We start from the raw sequence: 18,667 nt of genomic DNA, 5'->3' as shown, positions 1-18,667 counted from the left end.
GCCTGATTGGCAGATGACCACATTCGGAGGTGCTGGACTCCGACTCTCTCTACTACCTTATGGCTCTTCTGTCGATGTAAATATGATCTCAAAACAAAAAGGCTTTCTCTCAGGAGTAAAATCCAGGAGAAACACATGAACCAGAACTGCAAATGCCCCAAACAAGCAATCAAGCAAGCAAGAACACACTGACTGGACTGGTTGAGCCTGGAGGGCTCTAGTCAATGATTGCGCTGAGATACTGTCAAACCTGGAGTGGAAACTAACTCCCGAGGCCACTTTGTAGTCTTAAAACAACAAAAGAGCTAAAAAAAACCAAAAAACTAAACAAGGTCACCGTCCTTCTTTAAAACACACACACACACACACACACACACACACACACACACACACACACACACAAAACCCTCTACGAGACCAGACGGCCAGTGACCAGATGCAAAGGTCAGGAGGCGGGAAGAGCAGGCTGCCAGGAACTGAGCACCCAGAGCGAAAGTGCCGAGAGGGTTCACACATCCCAAAGAGCAGGACGGGGGCCAGCAGGCCACTCGCGTTGCTCCGGCTGAAAGGGAACCTCGGCGGCCATGTACGTCTTCACCCATGACCCGCACGAAACCGAATGTTGTTGGAAAAGAAGAAAAGATGGTCCCACTTCCTCAGCGAGTCTACCACCCCTGCCAGTCCTCGAGCAAGCTCTCCTGAAGCCACCATGATGACCAGTCATTTCCAAGTCCCCCCTCACTGTCCTTTGTCACTGTGAGCCTTCTCCTGTGCTCCAGACCAAAGGGACTTTTGTCAAGAGCTCTGTGTCTGGGCCCCTCTCACTGTGCCAGGCCACCTGCTGTGTTAGCCTTTTGAGTATGTTCTGAAGGAACGTCCCAGACATTTCCCAGCATGCGGCTGTTTGGAGTGTGGCTGAAATCCAGAGATACAGGTTGCCGCTACCCTGCCCACATCACGCACACCCCACCCTGGTCAGCTTCAACAGGAAGGAATCCACAAAACCGGCACCCACACCAATGCGTGTGGCAGCACTGTTCACACTGACCACCAGGGTGGAGCCACGACCCGTGGCCTCTTCTTATCGGGGAATAGCACCCAGCCATAAAGAGAAACGAAGCCCCGACGCATGCCATAACCTGAGTCTGGGTGAGCCTTGAAAGCCCGGTGCTGAGGGAGAGTCGGCCACGCAAACACAAAGGCTGTGCGATCCCACTGGGCTGTGACATCCCCAGACCGGGCAAAAGTAGAGAAATCCAAGGTTACCAATGTGGCCACCGGCAGAGGGAGGTGGGGAGTAAGGGGAGCCATTTAGCATGATGAACGTCATCAAAGTCGCCGACGTGTACACGTGAAATATGTTGAGATGGTAAATGTTGTGTATCTCTTAATCACATTAAACAAACAAACCGGGGAGTGCCATCCCAATGGACTGTCCAGATACCTATCCGAGAGGAGCAGCCCAGAGCAGCGGGTGGAACGCTGGACCAAAGCCCTAAAGCTGAAATAACACGCTGGTCTCACCAGGCCCAGCGTCTGCCTGCCACGAGACGATGGGGGAGGGAGGGCAACGGTGTAACCCACTGCCCATGCACACTGACCCTATGGGACCGAGTGGAACTGCCCCAAGCCCTTTCCATCCGTGACCCAAGCCCTGCTGGCAGTCATCCTCCTGGGCGCCTTAGTAGCTGGTGTACAACTCACTGCACCACCAGGACTCCTGGGGCAGTGACTGAAGGAGAGCCTTGCACATTGAATTGTGTCCCCCCAAATACGTGTCAACACGATTCTCCGCATTTGGCAGTCTTCCTCCAGTTTTGTGATCCGTGTGTCGTCAGCCTTGACCTCTATGCTGTGGATGAGGTAGGCCGGGCGGCAGTGCTGCTCATGAGGCAGGATACAATCTACAGGATCAGGTGTGTTTTGAGTCCATCCTTGTGAGCTGTGAGCGAAAATAAGCAGATGATCACAGCTCCCTCCAGAGGGAGGACCTACTACCACCAAGGAAGAAGGGCTGAGAGTGCACCTCATGTTTGGACCTAGGGTCCCTGCTGAGAAGCTCTTAGTCCGGGGAGACTGATGACAAGGACCTTCCCTCAGAGCTGACAGAGAGAGAAAGGCTTCCCCTCGGGTGGCCGTCCTGAATTTGGCCTTCTAGCCTCCTAGGCTGTGAGAGAATAACTTTCTTTTCTTTTTTTAGAGAGAATGCCTTCCTGTTTGTTAAAGCCGCCCCCTTTGGGTCTCAGTCTCTCTCTCTCTCTCTCTCTCTCTCTCTCTCTCTCTCTCTCTCTCTCTCTCTCTCTCTCTCTCTCTCTCTCTCTCTCTCTGTCATTTTACTAGGGGCTCTTACAGCTCTCATCACATTCCATACATCAATTGTATCAAGCATATTTGTACATATGTTGCCATCATCATTTTCTAAACATTTACTTTCCATTTGAGCCCTTGAAACTGTAACTTTTTTTAACCATTTAATTGGGGGCTGGTGTGTAGGGCTTGTGGTGAGCGCTGGTCCTCCTCTCAGAGCGCTCGGGAGGCTGAGAGCAACTTCCCCTCCACTTGTCCTCAGCGAGAGAACGACCCCATTCATAGATCTTTCCATGAACTCAGCGGGGCCCTTCCCGTGGGCCAGCTCCGGTGGGGGCTGGAAGTTCTGGTGGAACAAGGTGGCGTGGTCCTTGTCTTTAAAGAGCTGGTATTGAACTGAGTGCTGCTTTGCCTAGCATTGCAAATTGCACCCCACGTCCAAGGAACAGGCCAGGGCTCCTCCCGTGGGAGGACAGAGCAAGAGGAAGAAGGGGTTTTAGAAGGGTGACTGAAAATGACAGGTCTGAGACCTGGACGATGAGGACGAGCCCAGTAGCTGGTGAGCGCCAGAACCAGGAAAAGAACCAGGAAAAGCAGACTCACTCAGGAAACGGAAGGCCTGTGAGCTGAACCCCAGGGACACTGTGGGCCCAAAAGGTGGCTCACAGGCGTGTCGCGCTCCAGCCTTCCTTGGGCACTGTGGGCTGTATAGAATTCATCGATTCAGAATCCACTCATCTGCCCCCGTGAATCTGAGTAGAAATGTTTTCATATGTGAAAGAGCAGCAATGATGAAGGTTGGCCACGTTCCCCACGGGGAAGATCAGGCCAGGCTCATTCCTTTACATCCATCATCCATCTGTTTAGAGAAAACTGAGCGAGTAGCGGCTGCATGGCCCTGAACTTGAGAGGGTCGTTCTTGACACGACCCAAAGGTGAAGGCTCGCGGTGGTATCTGCCCCGTTCATCTTGGACCTCAAGACATCATCTTTTCCCCTTTGCCCAGCCTCTCAGGGATTTCAACATTGCTTAAGAGACTACGTCAGCCACATCGTTTCCTCAGTGGTCTGACTGCCCTTCCTCTTGTTATGTGCCATCGAGTCCATTGGGCTCAAGGCGACCCTCTATGTGCGGAGACCTGTAATGGGTTTTCAAAGGCACGACCTTCCAGAGCAGTGGTTCTCAACCTGTGAGTTGTGACCCCCCTGGGGGTTGAACGACCCTTTCCCAGCGGTCGCCCGATTCATCACAGTAGCAAAATGACAGTGATGAAGTAGCAACGAAAATAATTTTATGGTTGGGGGTCACTACCACGTGAGGAACTGGCCTTCCAAGGCACTTCTGAGTGTGTTTGACTCGCCAGCCTTCGAGCCAGCTGTCCAGCATCGAACCCTCAGGGCCCCCAGGGACTCCTTCCTGCGGAATCACATTTACATCCAGGCCCACGGGAGTCAGTGGTGCATGCTAGAGCCAGCCTGGGATGCAGCGAAGCTCCAGTCAGCACAGAGTACCCTTCCTCCATGCCCTGTTGGTTGCCTCCCCACTACCCCTCAGGGTGAATGAGCAGAATGGCAGTAGCTTGGGGTCCATAAGGAGTCTCTAGTAGTGACCTCAGTGTCCACTCTGGAATCACTGGTGGCTTCCAATTTGCCTGTTGAATGCTTAACCAGCATGTCACCAGGGCTGCGCTCCCCCCCCTTTGCTAGACCTTCTTTTTTTTTTTTTTTTTCCCCCCCCAGGCCGCGGCTCCTCGGCGGCCGGGAGCAGGGACGTGGCCGCTAGACCTTCTTAATGACCTGCCGCTCCACCCCCAGAGCACCTCACCTGCTGATGCAAACACACACCGCTCACCACTGCTGGTGCAAGTTGCTATGGGGGATGAGGAGCAGGGCTGCGGAGACGCGCCAGACTAGGAAGCCAGCACCACCCACAGCGGCGAACAAGCCTCACTCGAGGGATGGGAACGTTGGAGTTGGGCTGGGCACCCAAGAGACCAGCTTACTGCCATCGAGCCAATCCCCACTCCTAGCGATCCAGAAGACAGAGCAGTTGAGCCTCGGGCTCTAGGATGGGTTTGAACCACCGACCTTTCAGTTGGCAGCAAGAGCCTAACACGCCACCACCATGGTGCTTCCCTTACATATAGTAGACATGTTTTATGTACAACCTGTCGGTTGCCGTCAGCGCGATTCCACTGCATAGTGACCCCGTAGGACAGAGTAGAACTGCCCGTAGAGGTTCCAGGGCAGTCGTTTGTATAGAATTGAACTGTCTCATGTTTCTCCCACAGAACCGTGAATTCAAATACCGAGCTTGTGGTCAGCAACACAACGCTTAACCCAGCGTGTCACCAGGGTGCCTGTGTAGGGGGAGAGCATTTGTTTAACAAAGGAACTGTGTGGGCCCTAGGATGCATGTGCTTGGCATTGCTGTAATATAGGGTGTGTGTGGGTGTGGGTGGATGTGTTTGGGGGGGCACTCAAAAAGTTAGTGGTAAAACGGAATGAAAACGAATCCCCCTCATATTGCCCCATCACAACCCAGTGAGGCAGGCATTATTTTCATTATCCACCCCATTGCACAGGTGAAGCAGAGTGGCTCTGGCCTTTGACCCAAATTCAGAAAAGGGCGGGGGGGGGGGGGGGGGGGGGGAGACTGCTGCTGTCCAGATAATTCTGAGTCAGCAACCCTCTAGGACAGGTGGAAATGCTCCTGTGGGTTTTTAAGGCTGTAAGTTCTTAAAGGAGCAGAATGCCTCGTCTTCCACCTGAGGAGCAGCTGGGGGTTTTGAACTGCAGACCTTGTGGTTAGCAGCCCAGCTCCTAACCCACTCTGCCATCAGTAGCATCGTGAAATAATCCATGTCTATAACGTAGGATCACTTGTTCAACACGTCTAATAGTAACTATCATTCGTGTAGAGCTTGATTTTCAGTGTCCGGTAATCCTTATTTAGATTAATTCTCAAACAACAAAGGATGCTAGGAGAGGAAAAATAAAAGTATGAAAACATCATCAGAAAAACGATCAACGAGCTGACAAGAGTGTAAGGAATTAATAGGCTGGAACTGACAGAAGTAAGAGCCCTGATAGAGACTACAGCAAAGAAGCACGCGGTATTTGCCAATCCCAGCATCTTTGAACTTGAGCTTGTATTGGGTGTGAGCGCGCGCACACGGAAAGAAAGAGATGGGTCAGAGTCCAAGGTCCACACGAGGTGGAAGACCCTGCCTACAATAACCTGGACTCCAAAGAGGTGGTATGCTGACAAATGTTTAACAGGAGCTCTGAGTGGGGAAGGGGAAGGAGGATCCTGATTTACAGTATTTGCCAGTTCCCATAGAGTAAATGCTCTCTTCATGGCTGATTTCACGCTATCGGCACGAGGTCACAGGACACAGAACAGGAAGCACAAGCCTTCAAGCCAGCTGTAGTTCATCGCTGACCCCACCTGGGGGGCTATAATAAGCCAACTGACCCGACACACCCTGTCGCCTATGTTGACATCGTCCTGGTCTCAGATGGGAAGAAAGACAAGGCTTTCTGCTCCTGTATAATTACCATCTCAGAAGCCCACAGGGGCAGTTCTGCCCTGTCCTATAAGGTGGCCATTATTGGTCTCAAATTGAGGTGGTCCTGGGCCGTCACATCCCTCCAGAACTTGGGAGAAGCAAATGTCAATCACCTCTGGAGGAAAGTGAACTCCACCCTAGGTCTCACACTATCCCCACAAATCCATGTTCACAATCCAGTGTCCGGTGTGACTAGCGAGAAGCAGACATGCTGCAGGCAATGTGACACCAGGAGACGCAGACCCTCAGATGTGAGGGTCAAACCCAGACTCAAACAACTGTGCTCTGTGAAAGGAAACACAGGAGTCTTAGAAAGGTCTTCAGGAAACAATGAAAAAGAACAAACTAGCTTTGTAAAGAAGGTTTGTAGAAAGCTTCAAGGCAGTGGTTCTCAACCTTCCTAATGCCTCGACCCTTTAATACAGCTCCTCATGTTGTAGTGACCCCCTTAATCTCCACAGGTTGAGAACCGCTGATTTAAGGTACAATCACGGGCCAAGAAACACAAATACCTTCAGGGGGCAGACCCACCCACCACTGCCATCAAGTCCACCCCAACTCAGAACACCCCCATGTAGAGTTTCAAAAGCTATAAATCTTTGTAGGAGCAGATAGCCTTAGTGGGTTTAAACCACTGACCTTGGGTTGGTACCTCAACTCCTTGCCATTGAGTGGATTCAGACTCAGTGACCATAAAGGACAGAGTGGAACTGCTCCTGTTGGTTTCTGACACTGTAACTCTTTACTGGAGCAAAAAGCCCCCTCTGCCTCCTGATGAGCAGCTGGTGGGCTTGAACAGCTGCCTGTGGGGTTGGTAACACGAATGAAGAACACGGTTGCAGGAGTACCTTGGTGAACCGGAGAATAGCGCCCAAAAAGCACAGGGGCCCCTGGGCTCGAGGTGTTGGTAGGAACACTGGGGACCCAGGGTGGACGGATGTGCCACTATTTCTAAGTAGGATGGATAGTTGGGGTTTTCTCATGTATGTCTATACAGATACTATGGCATGGACCGTTTCTAGCATTTTAATGTTTTCCATCCAGTAGCATTAAGCCCAACCACAATATTGTACAGCCATCATCACTATCTAGCTCTAGAACTTTTTCATCACCCTAGAAGGGAATCCCACACCCTTTAGCCTCCTCACCCCCTTCTTCCCTGCTCCTGGCTACCATGAATGTGCTTTTGTAGTTCATATAAAAAAGATCATGGTGTTTTTCCTTTGGGGTCTGGCTTCCTGCACTTAGCATCATGTCTTCAAAGCCCACTGATGGATGTTGGAACATACATCTGTATATCTTTCCTTTTGTGGCTAAATAATATCCTGTTGTGTGGATTATGCCATGTCTTATTTATTTATTCCCCAATTGAGTTGTTAACCTGTTTGGCATTTTAAAACATACCTATTTTTAAAGTTCTGCATGGCCCAAAGTCTGTATCTCCTGGCTATATACCCAGTCAAGACACTGTTTTAGGACTGACTGTATACCCAGTCAAGACATTGTTTTAGGGCCGGCTGTGTACCCAGTCAAGACATTGTTTTAGGACTGGCTGTATACCCAGTCAAGACATTGTTTTAGGAGTGGCTGTGACATATTTTGCAAAGGATCCTCAGAATGGTCCTCCAAGGTAAGTGCACCCCCTCATTTCAAAACTGATTCCTAGGGTGTTGAAAACATATATAACCGCATATTTGCCAAGTCCATAATTTAAACAAGCTTAGTGACATTATGTTCCTTATGTTGTACAACCACCAGCACTATCTGTTTCCAGATCTTTCCTCATCTCTGAAGCAGTGACCCCCACCCCCACTCACATCGGTAACACTCATAAACTGTGATCTCTACATATTTGCCTACTTCATGTCAGAGGGATCATATAATACTTGCCCTCCTGCGGCTGGTGGGTTTCATTTAGCCTACTGTGTTTGGCCAAAGAGAGGAAGACCCCCTTAATGAGGTGGACTGACACAGACAGTAGCTGCAACATAGGCGCAAACCTAACAGCCATGGTGAGGCTGGCTCAGGACCCGCAGCGTTTCAGCCACGCTGTGCAGTGTTCAGGCAGGCTGCAGTGCATCAGGACTTCCTTTCTCTCTCTAAACTCACTGCCGTGGAATTGACTGCGACTCATAGCAACCCTAGAGAACGGGCTAGGACGGTCCCTCTAGGTTTCCGAGACTAACTCTTTACTCCTGGAGTAGAGAGCCTCATCTTCTCCGGAGGGGCAGCTGGTGGTTTCAAACTGCTGACCCGACAACCCAACATTCCACTGTGTTGTGCATCACATTGTATTTATGCAGTTGTCTGCAGATGGCCCTTTGGCTATTTCCCTCCTTTGGTTATTGGGAAAAGTGCCGTAACTTTTTGGTGTGTGGATTTCTGTTTGGGTCAATTCCCCTAGGTCACCGAATTAACCAAGGGCTCTTACTATCTTCATGTTATCACATTAGGAATTTGCATTTCAGAAAAGTAAAATGACATTGGGGGTGGGGGGAGGGAAGGCAGTCACTCTGTCCATTTCCCCATTAGTTTTTGTTTTCGAGGGTGATAACATTTTATTTCACTTTTTTCTTATTTAATATTTTTAATAGTTACCCCACCTTGGAGTGGGGAGTCAGGGAGGAACTGCTTGGGATTAGGATGAACGAGAATCTACAAAGCTGGAGGTTCTGGCTCTGACCTTTGTGGTACTTTGGAGGACTCAGTTTCCCTACCTGGGAACTGAATGGCTGGGTTAGTTTCTCTCGCTCGCGAGGTGCTGTGATTATTTCTCCAGCACTCAGGGGGCAGGAGTGGGTCAAGTGAAAAAGGCCGAGCCGCCTGCCCAGATGGGGCACCTGGGCTGCGTCTGACCATGGCCCATTCCTCATCCACAGAGCTGGCCAGGGAGGAAATGCCATCAAAAGCCCGCCCCGTGGGTGGGTTTCCCGGCCCCTGGGGCGACATCAGGGGCTTCAGGTTAAATTGTGGTTGTTCAGCAGAGCCCCAGCCTGTATATCCTTCATCTTCTGGCGAGGACCCCTGACGTGCAGGTGGGAAGAAAAGGCCGTTGTGGAAAGGCTGTGGGTTCAGTGGGCAAGGTCATGTGCCTCCCGGGGTCTGCTCCGCCACAGGCCCCCTTCCCTGCAGCTTGCGGCCGGCCGGGTGGCGAGGAAAAGGGGCGAGCAGCGATCCGTATTTCTCAACTCTCTCCAAGAGCAACTTGCGCCCTGAAATCGCCGCCTCCAACTCGGAGAAGTCAAGAACCCCACCGGAAACTTGGAATAGTGCAACCGCTGCGATCCACCGCGGCCGGGAGACAGGCCGCCGGTCTGGCTCCCAGGGAGAGCGCGTTCTGTCCGGCCGGCCGGGCCCCCGGCCGCCCTCGGCCTCCCCCGGGGAACCCTGGCACCTGCGGCCTCGCAGGAAGCCGCCGCCGCCTCGCTCGCCCCCACGTGCTCTCCCGACCCGGGGCGCCGCGCGACCCTCGCCGCCCAGGGCTGGGGTCCCGGGCACCGTGCCTGGGCTGGGGCCAGGGTCGTGGCGCCGCGTCCGCAGCCCTGGGCGCTGTTGGGCCCGGAGGCCGCAGTGGCGGCGGCGGAGCTGCTCCCCCGCTCGGTGCAGCTGCCGCCCGGCGCTTGCGCACTGGGCCCGGCGCGCGGCGGCACAGGCTTTGTGTGTGTGTGTGTGTATGTGTGTGTGTGAGTGAGTGTGTGAGTGTCTGTGTGAGTAAGCCGCGAGAGAGCGAGTGTGGCCGCCGCGGAGCGCCAGCAGGACCCGGCGGCGCGGCCCCAGCCTCCGTCCCCGCCAGCACCATGTCGGGCAGGTCGGTTCGAGCCGAGACCAGGAGCCGGGCCAAAGATGATATCAAGAGGGTCATGGCGGCTATCGAGAAAGTGCGCAAATGGTGAGCGGAGGCGCCTCTTTGCCGGGCGCCGCGGCCGCACAAAACCCGGGACGCCAGGTCCTGACGGCCCCGCGCGCCCGCCCGCGCCCCTCGCCCACCCGCGGGCCGGGAGTTGGCGCGGGCGGGCCGGGTCACCTGCGCGAGCGCGGTCGCTGCCCAGGTGCGCTCGGCCGGCGCCCACCTGGCGCGGCGGCGGCGGCGGCCCGGAGGCGGCGGGTGCGCGGGGCGGCGGGACCCGCGGCGGCCCCGGCGCGGCGCGCGGCCGGGAGGGGACCCGGGCCGGCCCAGAAGCCATTTCGTTTTGTGCAAGTCACATGAAAGCGGCTTCCCGCGCGCCGGGCCGCGATGCCGGCGGAGCGCAGAGCCCAGCTCCATTGTGCAGGCTCCGCCGAGCGGGCCGAGTCTCCTCCCCGCGCGCCCCGGGCGGCGGGCGCCGCGCCGGCCCCGCGCCCTGGCCGCCGGCCTCCGCCGCCGCCCGCGCTCGCCTCCCGGGCCGGGCGCCCTGAGTCTTAGGAGTTTGCCGAGCGCCGGCCGTTTAAATTTAGCGCTTTGGGCTGCCTGGAGAGAGGACTCTTGGCGTGGAAGAAAGATGGGGGCGAGCGCCGGGAGGAAGCGCCGCCCGCCCTGCGGCCCAGGCGCCGGGCGCCCACTCCCACCGCCAACTGCCACCGAGTCGGGGCGTAGGGTCCGGCAGGCGGCGACTGGGGGGCAGAAACTGCCCGTGGGCCGCCCCTGCCTTCCCCTACACAGGAGCTTGTGTGTGTTTTGCAGAGAGAGCCGTTTTTGTTCTCTGGGTGGGGGTGGGGGCGTATTTGGGGGAGGCTTGGGGTGCGTGGTTTTTAAACTCAGAGGCGCTCCTGGGCGGCGTGGCCCTCGTAATCCGTGTGTCTGGAGTCGTCTCCAGCCTCGGTGGATCTGAGCCCAGCCCTCCGCAGGCCAGGCCCGAGGCTGAGCGGAGCCAGGCTGGGGCAGACTTTGAGAGAACTCTGGCTCCCGGGTTCCAACTTTATAATCTGCCCCCCCGCCCCCGCTCCCCCCACGGTTTCACCAGGGTCCTGGAGGTAGGAGAGCTGCAGCGACTCTGCCCCTGAGTGTCAGCGCCCAAGAGCGGCTTGTCCTGCCCCTTTATTTAAAGCCCTCGAGGTGGGCCGGCCCCTTGGCGGGGGGTATATTTATGTTTCAGGGTGTCATTTCTTAAGTCGCGCCTCCGTCTCTAAAAACCACGGGGCGGGGGAGCGAGACTCGGAGTCCGGCGATTTCACAAGTTCGCTGTCCTTTCTGAGTCAAGCCCAACAACCACCACCCCCCAAAAAAAGAAAAAAAAAGCAAGAGGAAAATCAATAAAGTCCACGTGCTCCAGGGCCTCCTATGGAAAGAGCTGTCTGCGGATGGCCGGATGCCCGGCCGTGGGCTGGGTTTGGTTGGCTCCAACGGGACAAAGAATTTTCAGAACCGTGAGAAGGGAGTCTTTTCGAAGTTGAGATCCCAGTGGCCCGTGCCTGGGGTGCGCCCTTAGCTTGCTGGGGTGCTCGGTGACCAAATGGAGTCATTTAAAAATGGCAGAAACAGCTGCAGGCTAAAACAGCCTGGGGGTAGTGTGCTTCCCTGCAAACTCCCTCTCCCCTGGGCCTGCAAAGGCAGGAGTAAGTAGTGTCTGTGCCGAGAGCACCAATGTCTGGTCTGGAGCCCCTTCTGTTACCACCCCTGGGGGCTAGGGAGGAGCCCAAGAACCACCAGGCTGGCCTCTCTGGGAGGCCTGGTGGCCTTCCTGCTGCAGAGAGAGAGCCTGGCTGAGGCCTGGCAGCTGCTCCTGTAGGCCCACCAGCTGCTTCCCACCGAAGGCAGATGGAGAGATGGGCTTTCCACCCGGGAAGCCCCAGAGCCAACCGGCCTGGAGGCCTGTGTTTGGGGCAGGGAACGTTCCCTCCCTCCTTTGAAGACCTCAGGTGACAGGAACTATTGGGTGGGCTCTTAGCCCCACTCCCTTGCTGTGACCTTGCCAGAGACCATCTCTCAACCCAACCCATTGCCTAGGGGTTGATTCCGACCTTTGGTAACCAGATAGGACAAAGTAGAGCCGCTTCATTGGGTTTCTGTAGTTGTAACCCGACCACCACAGTCTCTTCCACCGAGCAGCGACCTCGGGCCAGGCCGATGTCCTATAGATTAGCAGCCCGGCACCTAACCCAGTGTGCCACGAAGGTGCTTAGAACTTCTCTAAGCCGCTGCAAAAGGGGCCCTGTGCTGTTGCCGCTTGGTGAGTGAGGGCAGGTCACCAGAAGCAGCTGTCCTAAGCACGTGGGCCCGTGACCATTTGTCCTGGAATCTCCTTTGACTCACGGCATCCCGTCCAAGTGGAACGCAGAGTAGATCTGGGCTTCCTAAGGCGGTGATGTCCTGCAAGCAGATCACCTGGCTGTCTGCAGAGGCCGCTGTGGCTGGACTGCAAGTGGAGTCATTAAGTCAGGCCCGACTCCCTGTGTGGGGAGCAGAACTGCCCCCCTCAGTCTTTCAAGGCTGGGAAGGTTCTGGAGCAGTGGCAGGCCTGTCTTCTGGGGAGCTGCCGGGTGGGTTTCAAGGCCCACCTTTCATACAGACCCAAAAAAGCCAAACTCACTAGCGATTCTAGGACAGGGTAGACCTGCTCCCGCATTTCCCAGACTGGAACTGTTTATAGGAGTAGAAAGCCCCATCCTTTTCCGAGGAACGCCTGGCGGTTTTGAACTGCTGACCCTTTGTCTGGCAGCCCAGTGGGGTCACCTCTGTGTCATCAACCCCTCGATACATGTTGTTACAAGGTAGACTTTGTGGAAGTCTTGCTGGATTTTCTTTTTTGTTGGTTTCTTGCCCCTCCTGTCCTGGGTTTACTAGCAAGGTGGGCCCTGCGCTGCTCCTGCAGAGGGCCTTCCAGCCAGCCGCTGAGGTGTGGGGTTGTTTATTAACTGCGTGGCCACGCACCATGTGTTTCATCACGTCTGGGACCTTGGGCTGCCAGATTTAGCAAGTAAAAAAATACAGGCCGCCCTGTTAAACTTGAATTTCACATCAACAGGTTTGTTTTTGGTTTTGTTTCCAAGTGTAAGTATGCCCCTGGTACGTATGCTAACGTAATCATAATAATAATTCACTGTTGATCTAGAGTTCATATGTAGCTGGGTGTCCTGGGTTTTTTCTGGAGGAGGACTGAGGTATCCGTGATACCATTTCCCCCTGGACATCTAGGGTGGTCTTTCTCTTTCGCTCAGCGACCCCCTAAGCCCCCTTAACTCTGCCAGCCCCACCCAGGAAGAAGCTAGTGGCCACGGCCTCCCTGTCCAGGGCTGTGGGCCCAGTCTCCACTTGGCCTGCCATCCCAGCAGAGGCCGTCGTGGTGTGTGAGGCAGGCAGAAGATGGTGGAAGGGGAAACAAAATGGTGGCTTGCCCTTCTGGGAAGCTGGACCCCGGGTTCAGAGGGGAAGCAGGAGGCCAAGACTCCAGCCAAGCAGTGGGCTGAGGTCTGGGACCCCACTCCCCCTGGGGCAGGATCCAGAAGCCCCCGCAGGGACAGGCGGTAATGACTGAGAGGTCTGTTCCCAAAGGACTTCCCAGCTGACTCTGGGAGAGGCGGCTTAGCAAGGGCCTCCCCTGCTCACAGTGGCACAGTGAGGGCTTACCCAGGGGACCTCCAGCCAGGCGGAGATGGGTTGAGCGGACCCGGGCCTAGATGGGATGAGGCGAACTACTGATCAGGCCTCCTCAGATAACAAAGAGGAGGTGACTTAGAACTGAGGGGGGAAGTCAGCAGGGTCCCCTGGAGAGGGGGTGTTGGTGGCACCCGGATGGTCTCCCAGCTTGGCTCTGGGACCTGGTGTTAGAAACCCAGGGTTGGTGGGGCAGGCTCTTGGGACTGTATTTCTACTGCTGGGCTCCCCCAGGGGTGCAGCTTGGTGAGATGTTGGTCCGGCTGACATGGCCGATGGTTGCTGTAGGGGCTCCAAGGGAGCCACAGACACTCCCCTCTCCCCTTTGAGGGACTGTTGCCCCTCTGGAACATGAGGCCAGGTCGGTGGACTACTCAAGAGGGACTGTGAATGTGGCTTTATTTGTTATTTGTTTTTGGTAGCCTGTGTTTTGTTGTTATTTCAGGCAATTCCAAGTCTAGCGGAACCCACCTGTGGGCCGCTTGTTTGCCTGTGGTGTGAGGTCACGCTGTGAGCTTCATGCTCCCCTGGGGCCTGGGGTGGAGACGGAGGCAGGGGGGACGCTTCAGCTGCTCCACTTTCCTCATGACGGGACCCTTTCATGCCTTTCCTCATGTGGTGGTGACCTCCCCATCCAAAAAAATATTTTGTCGCTACTTCATCACTGTCATTTTGCTACTGTGTGCAGGTTGTATTTTCATGGTTACAAATTGAACATAATTAAAGAATAGTGATGAATCACAAAAACAATATGTAATGATATCTTGTGAACTATTTATTTCTAATCACAAATCAATGAAATTTTGTCTTGAAGCATGGTGTAGCATGGGTAACAGTCTTCACACAGCCGCTGGGTACTTGTATGTGGGGTATCTGCATGTGGGCGGAACCTCCTGGAGACAATAGAGGTGCAGTGTCTCGTTCCTAAGACCATTGGAAATGTGTGTTTTCCGATGGTCTTAGGCGACCCCTGTGAAAGGGTCGGTCATTCCACTCCTCAAAGGGGTCGAGACCCACAGGCTGAGAACCACTGTAGCACTTCCTGGGGCCCTGCCAGACATGCTGTGAAGCCCCTCTGTCTCCCCAGGTGCTTGTGGGGTCTTGCTCCGGAGTCTGGCCCAGTCCTGTTGGCTGGCTGCTGGCAGGCCTGAGTTTGGAGGTCCAGCTCAGTAGCCAACTCACTGTCCACACTTGGAAATGCAGCTAAAGAATGGCTTCTAACCTTTGTGACTTTGAGGACTGTACTAGAAGGGTCGCCAAGTGGGGAAAAGGGCGGTCGAGAGCCTGGCTTCATCTCTGTCCTCCTGCCCTGGCCTCAAAACTCCCAGGGCTGCAGTAACAGCTGAAATTGTAAGCCAGGGCCACGTGTGGCCCGAGAAACCAGCTCTCAGGGGCACTTCCTGCCCGAAAGTGCCCCCTGTATCTATCACAGGCCCATGAGTTTCTCTCTCTCTCTCTCTCTTTTTTTTTTTTTTAACACGATTCAACCTGTGATCCCAGCTGAAGACTGGCCAGTGCTGGTTGGCTTTGGCCTTTTGCTTGGGATTCCAGCAGTTTCTGCTTCTCTGTCCAGCTCTCCTCACTGGCTGCACTGTGGAATGGGCTCCTAGCGACCCCGGGTCAGTCCAGCAGCCTATGTCCAACCCCAGTTCTGCCATCTGTTAGCTGCTGTGTGACCGCAAGCAGGTGGCCTAACCTCTCGGAAGCCTTGCTTGGGGTTTCTCTGAGTCAGAACCACTAGACGGCAGTGGTTTCATGACGAGGAAGCCAGGCAGCGGGAGTGTGCGGTGAGGGGTGTCGGTGGTCAGGGTTGGCTGGTTTTGAGTGTGGTGGGACACCCGAGTCCGCTGTGGTGAGGGGGTGCAGGGCGGGCTGCATGCCGCCTCATCAGCACATGAGTGCCAGCCACCGCGGAGGGCAAACCGTGGTCCAGCCTGGGGCTGTGACTGAAGGAGGTGGCAGGCAGTACACGAGTGGTGTCCTACGGTCACACGTGCTCCCAGGTCTGGTGGCACTGTTGTCGCCGAGTTTGCTGAAGACCCCTCTGTGCCAGGTGCTGGCTTGGTCCCAGCACCCATCACAGGTCTCTGGAACCGGCCAGTTCCCCTACAGAGTGGGGTGCAGGTCCTTGCTGGTCCCCCAGGGCCTTAAGTTGGGAGCATGGGCCCTGGATTAGAATTCCAGCTACAATTCAGCCTTAGGGTCTCCTGCCGGATCCAGCTTTCTTCCTACATGTGGGATACAGAGGCGCTGGATTGTCTGGGGACAGAAGTGACCCGGCTGCCAACAGGTCAAGGCCAGAAGTTGGAGGATGTGACCTGGGCTTGCTTGGTCCCAGGAGGGGTGGAGGGGATGGCAGTAGTCATTAACTCTGGCCTCCCCTGGCTGGTGACTTCTCTGCTCACCCACACACCTTGCTCTGTCCCCCAAGAGGTGAGAACAGCGGTCCCTCTTGCCCACCCTCCATTGGCCAACCTCTCCCCCCCCTCTCAACTCTTGGAACCAAGGTCTCAAGGCTATACCTTGTCCCACTACAGGGAGAAGAAGTGGGTGACCGTGGGGGATACCTCCCTACGAATCTACAAGTGGGTCCCTGTGACAGAACCCAAGGTTGATGAGGTGAGTACCTTGTGGCCCCTGCAGGGGTGGGGGTTAGGGTAAGCTGGGAACAGAGGGACCGGGCTGAGTGGGGTCACAGTTTGACCCTCAGAGAGGTGGCGTGCATCCCCTGAAGGGGGGGGGGGGGAGACTCTTCTGGCTGTGCGCCATGCCATATGCGGGGTAGGGGGTAGGGTGTATTAAGATGCTTCACCCCGCCCCGGAGTGCAGGGGCACACGTGGTGATCCCCGACTCCATCCTGTGCAGTTGATTGCATGAGCCCGTCCACATCACCCGGGAAACAGGCCCAGAGAGGTGAAGCCACTTCCCCAGCGACACACAGCTGGGGGGAGCTGAGCTGAGAGGACCGCGCTGGCTCGAGGCAGACAATGGGGACGCCCGTGCTTTCTACTCCCGCACCCTGGGGCTGGACCCTGCACCCTGCAGTGAGGGTCGGGCTGGGAAGCCCGGCTCCTGCGAGGGGCGGGGTTCCGGGGCGTTCCCAGAGGGCTGACGCCATCCCGACCGCAGCCACTGGAGGGAGCTCCGGCCACTGCGCTTGGTCTTTGGGGACCCCCACAGCCTTCCCCGGGTTTTCAACCTCGTGGGTGCTCAGGCCATTGACCCTCACCCCCCACCCCCCCAAAGATGCCGGGTCAGCGCCAGGCACAACTGAGAAGCAGCCCTCCTGCCGGGGCCGCCTTTCCCACTCCCGGAGCCCCCGAGTCCCCCAAGTCCGGCCCCGCCCCGCGCCTCTGCACACCATTGGGTGCCGCGTCCTCGCCCGCCCGCCGAGGGAGCGCGCCGGCGAAGGTGTGCGTCCCAGCTCTCAAGGAATTTATAATCTCTTCGTCGTCTTCGGGGGAAGATAATTATAGAACAGCACGAAGCAGGCATCAGGGAAGTGCCAACTGGAATGCGATCAAGCAGAATGCGGAACCTGCGAGGGAGGGGGGGGAGGGGGGGCACGCGCCAGCGGTCACCCCCTGATTAACGTGATCCTGGGCTGGCAGCCCCACCCTGCAGGGTGTTGTGGTGGATGGAGATGGGGGTTGTGAGGCAGGCCAGAGAGGATGCTTCAGGGAACTGGCCTTGCGACCTTGCCTCCCTGGCCTTACCCCTCCTTCCCTGCAGGATGACAGTTTCTAGCCTCCTGGCGGCCGAATTTACTCTGCAAACTATTGCCCTGGGATCCTCTTTATACCTTAAACCAAAAATAGCCCCCCCCCCCCAAGTCTCCTTAACACCAGTCAACAGTTTAGCTTAATAGTAAAGGATGTCGGGCTGTGAGCATCGTGCTCTCAATAAGAACGAGCTATGTGAGATCGGAATTGTCAACTGGGGTGAGACTAGATAGAGCCCTGGGGCCTCTCAGGAAAGGAGAGTGAGGCTGGCCCTAGCCCCCACAGTCAGAGTCTCTCAGTGATCCCCGTGAAAACTATGGCATGGCTATGTTTTGCTGTATCTATTTTTACTACTAAGAACTTTCTCTCTCTCTCCCTCTCTCTCTCTCTTTTTCTTTCCTTCTGTGATAGTTCCGGAGCAAGCCTCAGCCTCCCATCTCCTGAGAATCTTAATAAGATGCCTATTCCCAGGCCGCACCCCAGACTAAGGTTTTGAGTCCCTGGGCTCTGTGGCCAGGGGCCCTGTATTACAGAAGGGTAGCTTTAAAATTTTTTAGGCATCCCATTAAAATGTGGGTGCTTTCTTCAGAACTGGTTGGGTGGAAGGTTTCTTTTAAATGGGTATCATGAGTCACCTTATTCAATGGTTATTTAAGTTTTTAAAATTTGTATTTGTAATGAACATATTCACTGGCCAGAAAACTCACCCCCCTTAAAAAAAAAACTCACCCCTTTCTAAGCATACAATGCAGTGGGTTTTTTTTCTCTTCCGCTTATCCAGCTGTGCACCTCACTGCTGTTAATTTAATTGGCCAGTCACTCCCTCCTCTCTCCTGCCCATCCCCTCCTGTGAGGCAGATCTCTGGCTGCTGGGTGAGCCTGGATGCAGACGGCCGGGGTACCTTTCTGTCTGTTGGCCTCACTCACACACCCCCAGCCCCCACCCCCAGTTCTCTTCCCTGCAGTGCACCGGTGTTGCCAGTTTTCACTGACCCTTCCCGAGAGCATGTATACACACAGGCCTGGCACACGACAGGCATGGCAGACACAGATCTATTTATCTTTTCCTTCGCCGCGGCCGGGATGCTCCTCACCTGCTCTGCGCCTGTTCGGCGTCTGGAGCTAGAGAAGAGTGTGTTTAGTATGTTGTCAGACAGGTGGCCTTGCACTGCGGAACTGTTGTATCGTCTTACACGGTACCATAGCCCTCCCAAGCCTCTAGCTGGTGGGCAGGTTAGGGGATTTCCAGCTCCATTCTGCTCTTGCTGGGAAAACTACCCCCGGTTCCAAAAATCCAGAGCCTGCCTTGACCCTCCTGCTCCCTGGCTCCCTGGAGTTCCCTGCACCTAATCTGGAGCCGAAGTCTGCTATCCACACCTAGAGGAGGGAAACAGTCCGGGGGGGGGGGGATAGGGAGGTGTGACATCTGTCCCCTGGCGCTCTGCTGGCATCAGGTTGTCCCTGCTCCAGGTGACCCGGTGGCGTTTTCTCCCCAG

At 55.5% G+C, this 18,667-nt stretch overlaps 1 protein-coding gene across 1 annotated transcript in view; it reads left to right on the top strand.

Moving 5' to 3' along the window:
- The first annotated feature begins 9,526 nt into the window (after positions 1-9,526).
- Positions 9,527-18,667, top strand: part of BCL7A (BAF chromatin remodeling complex subunit BCL7A) — a 28,008-nt gene continuing 18,867 nt past the window's right edge. The window contains exons 1-2 of the mRNA XM_075534177.1: positions 9,527-9,767; positions 15,986-16,067. Coding sequence (XP_075390292.1) covers positions 9,676-9,767; positions 15,986-16,067 — 174 coding nt within the window. The 5' untranslated portion in view covers positions 9,527-9,675. The remainder of the gene's footprint in view (positions 9,768-15,985; positions 16,068-18,667) is intronic.

This window comes from Tenrec ecaudatus, chromosome 16, assembly GCF_050624435.1.
Source record: "Tenrec ecaudatus isolate mTenEca1 chromosome 16, mTenEca1.hap1, whole genome shotgun sequence".
In the NCBI taxonomy this organism is placed as follows: Eukaryota; Metazoa; Chordata; class Mammalia; order Afrosoricida; family Tenrecidae; genus Tenrec; species Tenrec ecaudatus.
This window is presented reverse-complemented; position numbering and strand designations above follow the sequence as displayed.